Raw genomic sequence first — 15,680 nt, 5'->3', positions numbered from 1 at the left:
TATCACTTTAGCAAAACAGCGATTCCACCTGATGACTCGGGCTTCCGCCCTCTGGAGAGTCAAACATTCAGCGTCGCCATGGTGACCAAGCCGGCGTTGTTTAGGTGCGCGGTGCATCATGGGAAATGGCCAGCTGTAGTCTGCTTTTCCTGCAGGAAAAGCGCTCCCGTTTTCTATCAAGTCCGAACAGTTAAACATTCAAGCGTTAAAGTGAGTATTTACACGGATTCGCTGCTATTTAAGCAAAGGAGAGAAAACTTGAAGGATATTTTCACGTAAATCGAGCTAAACAACTTAGCTAGCAGCGAGTAGTTCCATCTTGATGCTAACGTCTTAGCCAACTTAGCTAAGTGTGTTCTTGGTGGCTTTATTCGCATCAAACCGATGAAAGTGGCTTTATTTGCATCACCCGATGAAAGCGACATGGGTTCCTTATTTGGAATGTATGACATTGGTTTTGGAGTACCTTGAAGTAGTAGTAGATGGAGCCATGCGAGTATCAATAGTATGAATACTATAGCCCGTACTAGCTGTGCTCTCCATTGTTTATTTTGCTCCAAGAGTTGTATGTATTATATGTAATAACGGTATTATTGGTGTTTGCCTCCAATATTCTAATTATAATGATCAATAAATGAATGGTAGAATCATGTAAAGTTCGTATCCATCGATATCGCGATACTTGATGCTTATATTTACTTGGTATCGGGTCATTTCCCACCATGAAGCAAAGTTTCTTTTAATCTCCAATTGTCCCGCTTCAGAATTCCACTAGTAATGTCTGGATGGTGGCTGCCCTCCTCCCCCGCCTTCGCATCCGAGGACTTCAGCTCCACTCCTCTCAAGGCCAACGAGAGAAAACACGTCCACCCGGCCGGAGACCCGGGGGCCATCGACGTCCTCCCCGAGGACGACGACACGTTCTCCCTGCTGTCCCCCATCTACCATGACAGCTATGAGAGCGATGAAGACGACGAGCTCAGTACAACGCATCAGACATCCCCCAAGTACACGCACCAAGGCAGTATTTCTTCCCTCAGGTACTGCCTGGCTTTATACTACTACTACTACTACTAGAAGCGTTCCAGACCTTTGTCCCAGTCTGTGCTTCCGTTTCTTCCTAGACCTGATCTATGGAAGGCAGAACACGCCCAACCTGAAGTCCTCAGCGCATGGGAAATGTGGCTGGTTAACAAAATAAAAGAAAACCAGCTCAGGTTGAAAAAGAAAACGGATGAGGCAAGTCGGCAAGAGTTTGTCGAGCATTCTTAGCGTAGTAATCAAAGTGCAGCTGAAGTTCCTGCAAGGTAAAACTAGCGTATGTCTACGAATGTACTTGGTGTTTAGCCTTTCATACTTTGGTCCATCAGTACTGCATTTGTTGCTTTTGTGACTGCAGCCCCAAACTGAAGTACTTCCTGTCTCTCGACAATTAGGAGCGTTCACGCCAAGAAAGAAAGGAACAGGAAGAAGCGGAACGAGAGCAGAAGAGGAGGATGGAGGAACAAAAGATTCGAGACTGGCAGCAGATGAAACGAGAACAGGTGACCAGGGGTTCCCCCTCCTTGTTTGTATGGCAGCACCCTGCCCCCATTGGCCACTGCCACTGGGGCACAGCGGGGGTGTCTAAAGTGTGTTGGGGGCCATTTGGAGGCGAGATATAATGCTAGCAGCACGATGGCGTCTTATTGGACCATCCTTGTGCTTCTAATGCTGACCTTTGTTCCTGTCATCCAAGGAAAGACGTGAGCAACTTGCCAAAAGCAGCCGAGCGGAAGCGGCGATGCGTCAGCGACAGGAAAAGCAACGAGAGACGGAACAGAAAGCGCAACAAAAGTATCAAGCGTGGCTGCAGAAGAAGAACCACGAGAGGTTGGAGAAGGCCAAAAAGGAGAAAGTAAAGCCAAGCCGGTTTCTTGCATTGCTTCAATGTGGATACTCTTTGACTGGGTTCAATTCTTGGTGACAGGAGAAGGCAAGCTTGCAGGAGGAGCAGGAGAAGGAGCGACGGCGGAGGGCAGAGGACAACTTTAAGGAATGGCTGGCAAAACACAATGAGAAATGCAGAAGAACTCCTAAAGGCCTTCGGGATCCCACAGGTGAGCATATCAGCTGTGAAATAATCCAAAGGCTCTCAAGTCAGGTTGACAATTTAATAGATGCAGACGGTTCCTGTGCCGGCCCTGGTGGGAGGGGGAGGGGGGGGGGGCGTTCAGCCCACCAGCCAAGGTCTGGCGAGGTCCAATCGATCTGTAAAGTCAACCGGAGCTCCTCTTCCTCACGCTAACCGTTTTGTAGAGGCAGCCCCAACGAGCAGGAAACTTCCTGTCAACTGTTCCCACCATCTTGGCGAGGAGGGATGGGCGTGGTCACGATGAAAGTGTGTGTGAGATGAATGAAAAGGAACAGGGTGCCTTTGTTCCAAGTGAAAGGTCTCGGGACTGTTATTGCTCCAACCGTTCTGCTGATGGTCGCTTACGCCATGTTGCATTCATAAATAATATAATATAATAAATCATGTCATTAACGCCGTCGGTCCTCCTGCAAGATGATGAATGATGCAATCGGGGCAGCAACTCACCCTGGCTGGCTGGCGAGCCTCGCTGGGGGATGCAAGGAGGAGCAAGGAGGAGCAAGGAGGAGCAAGGAGGGCTGTTGGGCCGTTCCACTAACGGGAAATGGCCATGTTTGCTTGTACTGCAAAATGCTTAATATTTGAAAAAAAATATTTTTCTTGGGTTCTACTACTCCCCACTGCAGGTGCTTGGGGATACCACCCGCCACCCGGCTTCTACAACCCAATCCCATGGAAGCCAATTCACACCCCCCCTCCAGAAACATCGCCTGAAAGCACAGCGAGAAGGAAGCCTCAGAAAGACCAAAGAAGACATCAGTACTGCGGCGCAGCAGGTCAATTCAGAAACGCACACCGATGACACTTTTGAATTGATTGTGGACCAGCACACAAAGCTTTCTAGATCTGCCAGAATCTGCAACCATTCCAGATGGAAGTCCTTGGATTTCCAAAACGGTCTGTTTTAGTTGCACTGCATGAGGTCACGGTTGGTGACTAATAGGATCATTATATAGGATGCTTTTAATTAGCGTCATTAAGCAGAAGAAAGCCCAATCGATTACATAAGTCGGGTTATTGTATCAACATAATATGTTTGTTAGTAAAACGCCTATTTAGGAAGATTCAGAAAGGATTATTATTATTAAAGAATTTCCTCAATGCACCATTCCTTCATGAAATGTACAAATGAAAATAAAACAGGCCAATAGTGATCATGGGTGATCATCAGGAACATTACCAGGGGTGCCCTAACCTTTTCACACCTCTCCACTGTATGTACACGTATGTAAACAATGTACCATGACATGTGCTGAACCACATTGTAGTACAGAAAGGTGAAGAATCCAACAATGGTCTGCGTACTACTACGTACCCGCATGGCCAACCTCATCAAGTGGAAATTGCATAGAAATGTTGGCGTGGTTAGCATGCTAGCTAATGGAGCGGCCATCCCTCCTGCTGGAACACCAGCTCCACCGCGTCTTGGACATCCTGCACTACAAAGGAGGGCTGCGTAAGGCTGGGGTCAAAGCGGAAGTCCCTATGACCGTGGAAGATGCGCCGCTCGGGCGCCGTTGGCGTGGCGTGCCATGGCGGCTCCCTCTGGTCTTGGCTGTACACCCCCGTACACACCAGAATGGATCTGCACGCCTCGGGGAGATCCACCCCCGGCCCGAATACGCCGGGCGTCATGGCAGGCCCGCCGCCATCGACAGAAGATCCGCTGCGGCTCGCTTGCCTCTGAGCCTGAGAACGCTGAGCCGTCTGGAGGTAGCGGTTGTAGAGGTTGGCGCCGTATATGTCGGCCATGGGGTTATCGCTATGGAGACAGGCTCGGGTCAACAAGGGCGGCGTGCGGACCAAGTCTCGGCGGACGGAGTGGCTCACCCGATTGCGTACAGCCTCTTCACGGGCGTGGTCCACCCAAGTCTCTCGGCCTGCCGCCTGACCAGCAGCTCGGCGTAATTGTAGGTCACCACGCTGGGTTTACCAATCAGAGCCTCATACTTGAGGTCGTGACCCGTCACCTTCTTGTACACGCTCTCCAGGCACACCAGGAACATACCATGACCAAACCTGCCAGGAAGCCACCACACAAGTGATGGTCGCATCTGTGATGTGGATCTGGATATCTAACATCTACCTGGGGTTCTTGGCCTCGGCCATCCACAGCAGGTCCATGTTACAGGCCAGCACTGGGATGTGAGGGTACGGCGTGGAATTCCAATTGCTGTCTGGGTTTCCGTGGGTCAGAAGGACGTCCACAACGAGCTGGAGGTTGGTCTCCCACCTGATGGGCTCACCAAATAAAATGACAGCTGGACAAAGAGGTGAAGAGACATTAGCTTCAGGTCTCCTTTTAGTAACATCTCCATCGCCGGCCAAGTGCTCCAACGTACCGTCTATTGGCTGCAAACCTCTGCTGGCTGGAATCTGGGGGACAAGACAAACGCCATCCTTACACAGGAGAGCTGCAACATCTGGATTAAAGGCTGACTACATGTCGGGGGGGGGGGGGGGGGTAGGCCTGGGACCACAATCAAGGAGATGGAAATGAACTCGGGAAGTTGCCACGTGTTTCATCTCCTGCCTCCATAGAACAACAGCATGAACCAAGTGAGCCCTTCGGTCCAACATAGTCTCTTTGTCTCTGGGGGTGGGGGCGGGGCCGGTGGGGTGGGGCGGGGCCGGTAGCAGAAAATGTCTAGCAGGCTGCTATAGATTGTCATGTTTTGTTCTTGTACTTTTTTTTTTTTTAGAAATAAAGTTAAACCCATCTGGTCCTGTTCTCGGAGAACCAATCCCGTGTACCGTCTGCACCCGTGACCCGACACCTCCACGATACGGTAGAACCCCTGTGATTGGCTTCATCGCCTCAAAATGACCACATGCTTTGGGTGGCCAGTAAATGGGAGCCTTTTGTTTTGAAGCCTACTTTGCACTGAACAGGAAGTCAAAGTGTGCCTGTTTAAATGCTGTGGAACTAGGCGCTAGTAGGCGGCTGCTGTTGCTCATGCTAGCGGGCAAGTAAACGCCACCTTATTGGGTACGGAAAGGACGGCTAAGACGTGAGGACCTTTTCTGCCCAAGCAGCCCTGAGGGTAGGTGGCAGGTCATTTCCCGTCGCCCTGGTGTCAACCCTGTGGGTCTCGAGCGTCCAGAAGGCTTCCTCACAAAGAGACGTGGCCAAAGGTGCAGGACCAAAGCATCAGGCATGGGCCTGTCCGCTGGACTGTCCGCTGGACTGTCCGCTGGACTGTCCGCTGGACTGTCCGCTGGACTGTCCGCTGGACTGTCCGCTGGACTGTCCACTGTCTCGAGTGTCATCCACAACGTCAGGTGCACCCGCACGATGCTGCTCAGTGATTGGATGCTGCTAAGGTCTACGGAGACCAGAGCTACCTAAACCTCAACTCACTTGACCCTTGGGTCTCCTGTTGTGGTCCACCACATCAAGGAGCGGATATGCCTCTCTCAGAGCATCCATGGTGACCACGTTCTGGAAGCCCAGGCTGGAGGTTATCTGGTTAAAGGCAAACACGCACAAGCTTTGGTACTTTCCAAGAAGGAGCTAAACATACCAGACCAGGGGTGTCCAAACGCGGACACAAATGAAAGGATGCAACCTTAGCACTTGCTAGGAAGACACATGCTAACACATGCTAAGGAGTTACTGTCTTTCTAGTAAAACTACTAAGAAGACACATACTAATACGTCCTAAGAAGGTAGTGTCTTTCTAGTAAAACTGCTAAGAAGACACATACTAATACGTCCTAAGAAGGTAGTGTCTTTCTAGTAAAACTGCTAAGAAGACACATACTAATACGTCCTAAGAAGGTAGTGTCTTTCTAGTAAAACTGCTAAGAGGACACATGCTAATACGTCCTAAGAAGGTAGTGTCTTTCTAGTAAAACTGCTAAGAAGACACATACTAATACGTCCTAAGAAGGTAGTGTCTTTCTAGTAAAACTGCTAAGAAGACACATACTAATACGTCCTAAGAAGGTAGTGTCTTTCTAGTAAAACTACTAAGAAGACACATACTAATACGTCCTAAGAAGGTAGTGTCTTTCTAGTAAAACTGCTAAGAAGACACATGCTAATACGTCCTAAGAAGGTAGTGTCTTTCTAGTAAAACTGCTAAGAAGACACATACTAATACGTCCTAAGAAGGTAGTGTCTTTCTAGTAAAACTGCTAAGAAGACACATACTAATACGTCCTAAGAAGGTAGTGTCTTTCTAGTAAAACTGCTAAGAAGACACATGCTAATACGTCCTAAGAAGGTAGTGTCTTTCTAGTAAAACTGCTAAGAGGACACATACTAATACGTCCTAAGAAGGTAGTGTCTTTCTAGTAAAACTGCTAAGAAGACACATGCTAATACGTCCTAAGAAGGTAGTGTCTTTCTAGTAAAACTGCTAAGAGGACACATGCTAATACGTCCTAAGAAGGTAGTGTCTTTCTAGTAAAACTGCTAAGAAGACACATACTAATACGTCCTAAGAAGGTAGTGTCTTTCTAGTAAAACTGCTAAGAAGACACATACTAATACGTCCTAAGAAGGTAGTGTCTTTCTAGTAAAACTGCTAAGAAGACACATACTAATACGTCCTAAGAAGGTAGTGTCTTTCTAGTAAAACTGCTAAGAAGACACATACTAATACGTCCTAAGAAGGTAGTGTCTTTCTAGTAAAACTGCTAAGAGGACACATGCTAATACATCCTAAGAAGGTAGTGTCTTTCTAGTAAAACTGCTAAGAGGACACATACTAATACGTCCTAAGAAGGTAGTGTCTTTCTAGTAAAACTACTAAGAAGACACATACTAATACGTCCTAAGAAGGTAGTGTCTTTCTAGTAAAACTACTAAGAAGACACATACTAATACGTCCTAAGAAGGTAGTGTCTTTCTAGTAAAACTGCTAAGAAGACACATACTAATACGTCCTAAGAAGGTAGTGTCTTTCTAGTAAAACTGCTAAGAAGACACATACTAATACGTCCTAAGAAGGTAGTGTCTTTCTAGTAAAACTGCTAAGAGGACACATACTAATACGTCCTAAGAAGGTAGTGTCTTTCTAGTAAAACTGCTAAGAGGACACATGCTAATACGTCCTAAGAAGGTAGTGTCTTTCTAGTAAAACTGCTAAGAGGACACATGCTAATACGTCCTAAGAAGGTAGTGTCTTTCTAGTAAAACTGCTAAGAAGACACATACTAATACGTCCTAAGAAGGTAGTGTCTTTCTAGTAAAACTGCTAAGAAGACACATACTAATACGTCCTAAGAAGGTAGTGTCTTTCTAGTAAAACTGCTAAGAAGACACATACTAATACGTCCTAAGAAGGTAGTGTCTTTCTAGTAAAACTGCTAAGAAGACACATACTAATACGTCCTAAGAAGGTAGTGTCTTTCTAGTAAAACTGCTAAGAAGACACATACTAATACGTCCTAAGAAGGTAGTGTCTTTCTAGTAAAACTGCTAAGAGGACACATACTAATACGTCCTAAGAAGGTAGTGTCTTTCTAGTAAAACTGCTAAGAGGACACATACTAATACGTCCTAAGAAGGTAGTGTCTTTCTAGTAAAACTACTAAGAAGACACATACTAATACGTCCTAAGAAGGTAGTGTCTTTCTAGTAAAACTACTAAGAAGACACATACTAATACGTCCTAAGAAGGTAGTGTCTTTCTAGTAAAACTGCTAAGAAGACACATACTAATACGTCCTAAGAAGGTAGTGTCTTTCTAGTAAAACTGTTAAGAAGACACATACTAATACGTCCTAAGAAGGTAGTGTCTTTCTAGTAAAACTGCTAAGAGGACACATACTAATACGTCCTAAGAAGGTAGTGTCTTTCTAGTAAAACTGCTAAGAAGACACATACTAATACGTCCTAAGAAGGTAGTGTCTTTCTAGTAAAACTGCTAAGAGGACACATACTAATACGTCCTAAGAAGGTAGTGTCTTTCTAGTAAAACTGCTAAGAGGACACATACTAATACGTCCTAAGAAGGTAGTGTCTTTCTAGTAAAACTGCTAAGAGGACACATACTAATACGTCCTAAGAAGGTAGTGTCTTTCTAGTAAAACTGCTAAGAGGACACATGCTAACACATGAAGACAGGATACTTGAGAGCCACCTCTTCAACGGGACCCTGCCCCGACACCAGCACACGCATGTGGTGGAGCTGCGTGAACATCCTCAGAGGACTGTGGGACAGCATCACCTGGTCCGGCGACACCTGAGGCACACAAAGCGACCACGGGAACGTTGGAAGCAAGCGTTGAACTGGCGCCTTCCTCTCACCTCCACCTCCAGCTGACGTGAAAGAAGCTCCGCTTTGGTCTGCCTCAGGCAGTTCCCAGCGTTGGTGACGAACACCACGGGCACTTTGTATCTGCCCTGCTTGTCCACCAGGGTCCTGAAACATTTCTTGGCCGCAGGGATCGGCGTTCCACCCCGCACCAGCACCCCGTCGATGTCGAACAGGAGCCCGAAGGAGCCGTGTGGAGGCAGCTGGACGGGAGACGAAACAGTGAAAGCAGCCGCCCACGGTTGGTGATGCTCAGGGACTCTAGGTTGACCACCGCTTGGACTCTTCTCTACCTGGAGCTGAAGGTGGGCCTGTCAATCAACATACCCCGCCTCCTGACCGCTAACCGCTGTCCCACCCGTTACTCTTTATGCTCACTCGTAGTTTTTTGCCAAAGCGTTGAGGCTTCACACTTTGTTTGACGGCCCTTGAACACACCATCGTTGCTGTGAGATGCAAAAGTGAAGCTTCGGGATACAGGAGAAGAATCTAGCCTCAAAATGTACAGTTGCAAGTTGAAGTCCGGGGGTGTCCAAACCTTTTCAGAGTGAACGTTGCCACTTTGATATTTTCTAAAAATGTGTGTTGATATGCTCAGCGGAAAATGCCCACTGTCAGTTTCTTTTTCCAAATATTTCAATATTTTATTCTTTAATTATCCAACAAAATTAGGTTTTCTTAATATTATGACTTTATTCTAATTTTCCAAAAATGACAACTTTTCTTGCTAGAATGGTAGAATGAATATTAAATTAAATTTTCCATTTGTGTAGATTTCTTGTTAAATTGTATTTTCTTGAATGTGCCGCGGGCCGCACTTTGGACACCCCCACAATATATGGTCGCAGGTTTGTTAGCGGAACAGGCCAGGAGTGTGGATGAATGACGGAGAGCATTCTGATGTTTTGTGGTTGACGACCATCTGTAGGACTAAATGTTACTACTAAATGTTACTACATAAGCATGGGAACTACAATACGTTGATAAGCTGTAGCCCACACTGGCCACTAGGGGTCACTAGCGACACACAAGCACCAGACGACAGGCTTTTACTGCAGGTTGGAGTACTAACTTAATAGCGATCGTTATCATCATAACAAGATATGCCGTTGTGGTCTACGCCAGCTAAAAGTCTACTGTGCATCCCTAAGGCCACTTCCTGTCCCCAAACCGGAAGACGTTGATTGAAACACACAGCACGAGTCTTGCGTCTTCAATGTTCAATGGCTTATTTTTAATGTCTTATTATATCTACTTCATTGGGTATTATATCTACTTCATTGGGTATTATATCTACTTCATTGGGTATTATATCTACTTCATTGGGTATTATATCTACTTCATTGGGTATTACATCTCCCTCATTGGGTATTATATCTACTTCATTGGGTATTATATCTACTTCATTGGGTATTATATCTACTTCATTGGGTATTTCCGATGTAAAGGTGACTATTGGGTTGCTACTTCATGTCCAGAGGACTCTAATAATGTTTTTAAAGCCTGTTTTAGACGCTCGTAAAGAGGTTTTCTATGCCATAACGACTAGAATATTCCCATAGCAAGTATATAATATATTTATATTTGCATTAGAGTTGTGGTAAAGCTAAATATTACACGGCGAGTTTATTGAATCCTATTCTGAACAAAACCGAGACTTTGAAGCAGAGCCCTAAAAAGTACACAGGAGCGATAAGAGCGACTACCAAAGTAGGCCGACCTTCAGCCCGAGGATGGTTAAACATGGCCCATAGTCCGGATGACTTACATGGCTGGAAGTCCTGCAGGTAGAAAGCGAAGCGACCAGTTGGTGTCCTGCTTTCCCGCAGCCTGCCTGCATCAGCTTCCAGGTACTCAAACACCTTGCTACCTGCATTCTTTGTCTTTTTAATGCCGCGACAGACCAAAGACGCTAGCCGACATTAGCCCGCAAAAGTCCAGCTAAACGCTAAAACAACCCTGGGGTATTTTATTCGGCCGGAGAGAACGAAAACTTCAAATCAATAATCAACTGGTTTGTCTGCTCCTGGGATTGTATCGTCGGTGTTGAGTGCGCATGCGCCATACGTCACGCTGGTAACCGGAAACGCTCATTGCTTGAGTTTTTTTTGTCGGACTTTCCGTTTCAGGGAAACGAAACGTTACTCGGCGATAGTGACTCGGCTTACATGTCATAAACGACATATATGCGTCAGATATTTATATTGTAGGACTACAAGAGTAGGTTGGGGAACAAGTTATATTATGGGAATAAAGTCATATTCCAAAAAGAAAACGTATCATAAAGCTTTGTAGTAGTTTTTTTATTGAAATATAGCACAAAATATCAAAGTATTAGTTGCATCCTTTCTCGTTCCTGTGTAGACAAAGTGTCAGCCATACATGTCAGTACCGGACTTAAAAAGACATTTATTGGTATAAAAGTATCCCGTTTGTATGAATAAAAACCATAGTACAAGTACACTGTAAACTTCATCCGGGCTAAAGTCAGAAAAAATAAGTAAAAAAAAAAGATCCATCCATTCCTCAGCTAAACCTCAATTCATTTTCCAGTCCATAAATCTTGGCCTTCAACGCCATCAGCTCACTCTGGACCTTCTTGGTCCTGGTATTGCTCTCCCGGACCTCATGGAGGATAGCTAGGTCCTGGTTAGGTCCAACACTAAGGGTCACCTGAAGATGTGAGCCAAGAGAAGTCAATAAAAACGCTCGTACGTCCGTTTCCCAGGAATGTTCTGGGACAACTTTACCTGAAGAAGTTGTTTTTCCACATCTTTCAGTTTTTGCCTGAGCTGCTTCAGGTCCGTCTTGAAACCCTCCACCTCCAGGGCCCGCCTCCTCTCCAGTGCCTCGTAACGCTGAGTCATCAGCTGGAGACGCTTTGCCATTTTATCAGAACGCTCCTGCGTGCATCAAACAGGTGAGCACTGGTAGGTACGGGTGAGCACTGGTAGGTACGGGTGAGCACTGGTAGGTACGGGTGAGCACTGGTAGGTACGGGTGAGCACTGGTAGGTACGGGTGAGCACTGGTAGGTACGGGTGAGCACTGGTAGGTACGGGTGAGCACTGGTAGGTACGGGTGAGCACTGGTAGGTACGGGTGGGCACTGGTAGGTACGGGTGGGCACTAGTAGGTACAGGTGGGTACTGGTAGGTACAGGTGGGTACTGGTAGGTACGGGTGGGCACTGGTAGGTACGGGTGAGCACTGGTAGGTACGGGTGAGCACTGGTAGGTACAGGTGGGCACTGGTAGGTACAGGTGGGCACTGGTAGGTACAGGTGAGCACTGGTAGGTACAGGTGAGCACTGGTAGGTACAGGTGAGCACTGGTAGGTACAGGTGGGCACTGGTAGGTACAGGTGGGCACTGGTAGGTACAGGTGAGCACTGGTAGGTACATGTGAGCACTGGTAGGTACATGTGAGCACTGGTAGGTACATGTGGGTACAGGATGTCATTAGTGAATAGATTCTGGAAGTTCTAGAAAGCTTCCTGTGCGTGTCACGGTGTAGCTGCTCCACGGGAGTCCACAAGTCAATACAAAGGGTCAAAAATGAGCATAACAGATCCCCTTTAAGTTTCTTTAACATTATTAGAGCCCCCCCACACACAAGAACGTCTTCAGGATGTGTGGACAGGAAGTGACATGGGGGGTTCAGTCAGGTATTAGTTGGATTACGGCCACAACAGTAGCAGCTGTTATTGGATTTATTGTTCTGTTCCAGTATATTTATTATTCTGGTCTTTAGCCATGTTATGCTTGACAATGCTTCATTATGCTAAATAACGGCAACATTTGTTCCATTTGCAGAATAATAGGCCGTATTCAAGCATAGACAGTGATTTATGATATAATGATACTGATTTATGATATAATGATACCATGATGCTGCCAAATTCAAACCCCAAAGTGGGACCGTTGCGTCGCCCTTTTTTCAACGTGGGCTCCTCCCCCATCCATAAGCACCCCCAGGGTGGGACGTGGAACCCCCAGTGCTCCCCGTGGCCAGTTGTGCTAATTAGACCATTCGCCTGTGAGAAACGCTGCCAATATGAATATGAATATGAGAAAGCGTACCTTAAATATTTCCCTGCCTACGTCCCCCTGTTCCCTGGCTTGGGCCAGTTCCGTTTCCAGAGCAACGCACTGCTCCCTGTACATCTCCGCCATGTGTTGGGCTTGCTTTACATCCGCATGCATCGCCTGAAACCATCAAATACTGGAAGTCACCTTATGTGTGTTTCATACGTACATAAGTACATACATAAGTACATACATACGTACGTACGTACGTACGTACCTTGATGTCCTCCTTTTGTTTCTGCTTGAAGTCTGGCTGAGGCTGCACTCTGACCCGAGTGGAGGTCCCAGTAGAAGCAGCAGCCTGACCGGAGCCGACCCCGGCAGCTCCACTTAGGTCAGCCTGAGTCTGGGCGCTGCTGCTGGGCCGCTGGGGGCGCCCCCCTTCCGTACCCGCGTACGTGGCCTTCCTTTGGCGCTCGTGACACGTGTCCAGCCTCCCGAGGAGAGAGTCCTTCTCCGTCAGCCATCGCTTCTCCTGGGCCCTTGCGTCAAATTTTAGTTGTAAGAAATCTTTGGTGCTTTCATATAGTAGGTTCTGGGTTTGCTGGAGCCTATGGGAGCAAACAGAAGAACACCCTTGTGTAGAAATCCAGGTTTGAATGTTTGACGTTTGAACATCAAGCAGCAGAACAACAGGCTTTCATTGCAAGGACTAATGGTCTCATCTTAACACAACAATAATAATAATAATAAGATAATAACAACAATAACAATAAGATAGATACTGCTGTGGCCGTACTCCAGCTCACTCGACCGTGAATCCTCCACATCACTTCCTGTCCACACACACACAAACACAAGCACGAGTCTTAAATGGATGTTTTCTTTGGTTACATCTACTGTAGTTTGTATTATGGAAGTAAAGGTGACTGTAGGGTTGTTATTTCCAGTCTAAAGGGCTCTAATAATGTTTTCAAACGGCATTTAGAAGATGAGAAACAGGTTTTCTGTGCCATAACTACAAAAATATTCCATTTGGAAATAAGGAATCCTACTTCCCAGAAATTCATTCACTACCACTACAGTCGGGTCTGGCACCAATGATAAACCCGTGATAAACGAGGGACTACTGCACAATAAACGGCCATCTCACTTGTCAGTCAGGGCGGCGATGCGCTGCTCATCTCTCCGCCTTTCAGCCAGGACCTCCTCGCTTTTAATCTGTCGGTCCTCCTGGAGCGACTCCACCTGTTCTTTGGCTAGCCGGGTTTGTTCCTCCAGCTGAGCCTGCAGAGCCTCCACCTGGGAAGTGAAGCACAAAGCGGAACAAATTGGTTGGGAATAAGTTGGAATTGAAAAAAATAGCAACGCCATCACATGCCGCCCTGACCTGGAGTATCAATGTATGGTTGTCATTCTTATATTTTTCCAAAGCATCGCCGGCTCCTGGATCAGCAGTTTTTGCCCTCTTAATAGTCGTTGCTAAGAAACGTGTGAAGGTGTGCATCAAGGTGGCGCCACGACAACACCGTACGTTACTCGACTGTGATATTAGTAAATGCAGTTTCAAACCTTTACTGGTCACGACTGGCCTCAACTTTGTTGGCCTGAGATTCAGATTCTCCTCCTCTGGCTCCAACTGCTTCTGTTTGATGCTCACCTGAGGCGACGTTTCACACAATTAGATTCCACGGTGGGCGGCAAGCAGAGCATCAGATTCACCTCCGCTGAAGAAGCCTACCTTGTGGGGAGGCTCCCGGAAGAAATACGTGACCTCGCCATCGTCATGACCCACCAATGTGAGAAGGTGTTGGATTTTCTTCCGGTCCTCCAACTCCCTTGGCATCGTAAACAGAAAGCAGACTGGTAGAACGACGGCATGACATCACAGCACTACGCTGGACCCCAGCTGCTGCAGTACCTGATCTTCAGTCGGTCATTTTCCGCATGAAGCCGCAAAGACTGCTCCCTTTCTTGGTACAGGTACACCTGCATGTCACTCAGAGCGTTCTGAAGCTCTGCGATCTCTCCTTCCCGCTGCCGCACCTCACTCTGTAACTTGTGCTGCCGTGAGATAGTAAGGATGGAGGTTCAGGTATCACCTGGCCAAGGTATGACATGCGGCGCCTCACCTGGTTCTCAATGATGCTCTTGTACTTCTCCAGCATCTTCAGCAGCTGCTCGTGTTCTCCGTCAAACTTGGAAATCTTACTCCTGTAGAACTCCAAAAGCTCCCCGGAGGGATGAAGGTATGCCAAGCGCTCATTGATGGGGGGAAGTATGGACTCCAGTTCCTTACCAGGAGTATGCACACCGGCTCTGCAGGTTGAAACACGACTTGTCAGTCCTGTTAAATACCCCCCAAATACTGCATGTCTCCGTACTGGTCATGGTACCTGTGTGGCACTGCATGTTTTTTGGGTGATCCCATCCCCACGCAAACCTGAAATCCACAAATGAAGCACTAGAATCAGGTTTTCTATTACGCGTTCAGCTATGAGTGCACATCTTAGCAGTACCACGGTATATTTCACAAGCAAATGTATATTTTCACATCATATTTTAAGTAATAAAAATATAAATGTGTATTGCTAATGTATAACTCATATACAGTATGTTGGATTTACATCAAATCAAAGGATTGTTCCAAACCTGTTGCCAAGGAGAGGGCGCCATGTTATTTTATATTATAGAATTACCATTTTCAAATATCTGAACACAAATAGACACGTTGATGAGTCGTTTCATTTCGGACTAAGACATAAATAAAACCTTTGTTCATGATCGCTGCAAAAGTGGTGAATTAAACGACAATGTACCAAAGGCATTTTAGTAGTTAAGAGTCAAAACGACACATTAGTCGTACTTTTACCTACCAGCTGTTTTGTCTTCTTCCAGTTGGGAGCGATGAAGCTGTTTGAAACACGGAAGTTTACGCCTCCTGTTCTTCTTCGTCGGCGTGAAAAGGGATATAGTAGACTATGTTGCCATCTGGCGGTAGCACAAGTAAGTGACAATAACAAACCTTACAACGGTACCGAATTATGAATGACACCATTATAATAATACCACCACTTCTATTACCGTATCATAGCTTTGTGTAATCAATAATATTTCCTTATATGTATTCAATCTGCACTGTGGTGACAAATATTAGCTGATAAGTGGTTGACCTCTTGTGGGTAATTCTGTCAAGCGCCCCACCTTCATCAGAGGTCCGAAAGTAGTTTAGAATTAAAAAATAAAATAAAAGCTC

The 15,680-nt window shown here is 46.4% G+C and overlaps 3 protein-coding genes across 3 annotated transcripts; 1 reads left to right on the top strand and 2 right to left on the bottom strand.

Annotated features, from left to right (window-relative positions):
- Window positions 1-48: 48 nt before the first annotated feature.
- Window positions 49-3,759, top strand: ccdc34 (coiled-coil domain containing 34). Its single transcript, XM_058075451.2, has 7 exons — window positions 49-210; window positions 765-1,040; window positions 1,125-1,239; window positions 1,437-1,544; window positions 1,739-1,897; window positions 1,970-2,099; window positions 2,761-3,759. The coding sequence occupies exons 2-7, from the start codon at window positions 778-780 to the stop codon at window positions 2,934-2,936; spliced, it is 951 nt and encodes a 316-aa protein (XP_057931434.2). The 5' UTR covers window positions 49-210; window positions 765-777; the 3' UTR covers window positions 2,937-3,759.
- On the bottom strand, window positions 2,617-10,445 carry hdhd5 (haloacid dehalogenase like hydrolase domain containing 5). The gene is made up of 8 exons (XM_058075447.2): window positions 10,169-10,445; window positions 8,394-8,603; window positions 8,216-8,328; window positions 5,496-5,589; window positions 4,477-4,510; window positions 4,221-4,395; window positions 3,965-4,153; window positions 2,617-3,896 (listed from the first exon to the last, which is right to left on the bottom strand). The coding sequence occupies exons 1-8, from the start codon at window positions 10,274-10,276 to the stop codon at window positions 3,512-3,514; spliced, it is 1,308 nt and encodes a 435-aa protein (XP_057931430.2). The 5' UTR covers window positions 10,277-10,445; the 3' UTR covers window positions 2,617-3,511.
- Window positions 10,446-10,619: 174 nt separating this feature from the next.
- On the bottom strand, window positions 10,620-15,336 carry ccdc77 (coiled-coil domain containing 77). Its single transcript, XM_078798213.1, has 12 exons — window positions 15,301-15,336; window positions 14,821-14,867; window positions 14,557-14,743; window positions 14,346-14,488; window positions 14,166-14,262; window positions 13,997-14,084; window positions 13,815-13,906; window positions 13,578-13,726; window positions 12,702-13,035; window positions 12,479-12,604; window positions 11,151-11,303; window positions 10,620-11,073 (listed from the first exon to the last, which is right to left on the bottom strand). Exons 2-12 carry the CDS (start codon window positions 14,853-14,855, stop codon window positions 10,927-10,929), a joined length of 1,551 nt encoding a protein of 516 aa, XP_078654339.1. The 5' UTR covers window positions 14,856-14,867; window positions 15,301-15,336; the 3' UTR covers window positions 10,620-10,926.
- Between the last annotated feature and the right edge of the window lie 344 nt (window positions 15,337-15,680).

Source organism: Doryrhamphus excisus, linkage group LG1, assembly GCF_037039965.1.
Source record: "Doryrhamphus excisus strain RoL-2023G ecotype Guam linkage group LG1, RoL_Dexc_Guam_v1.1, whole genome shotgun sequence".
NCBI lineage: Eukaryota > Metazoa > Chordata > Actinopteri > Syngnathiformes > Syngnathidae > Doryrhamphus > Doryrhamphus excisus.
This window is presented reverse-complemented; position numbering and strand designations above follow the sequence as displayed.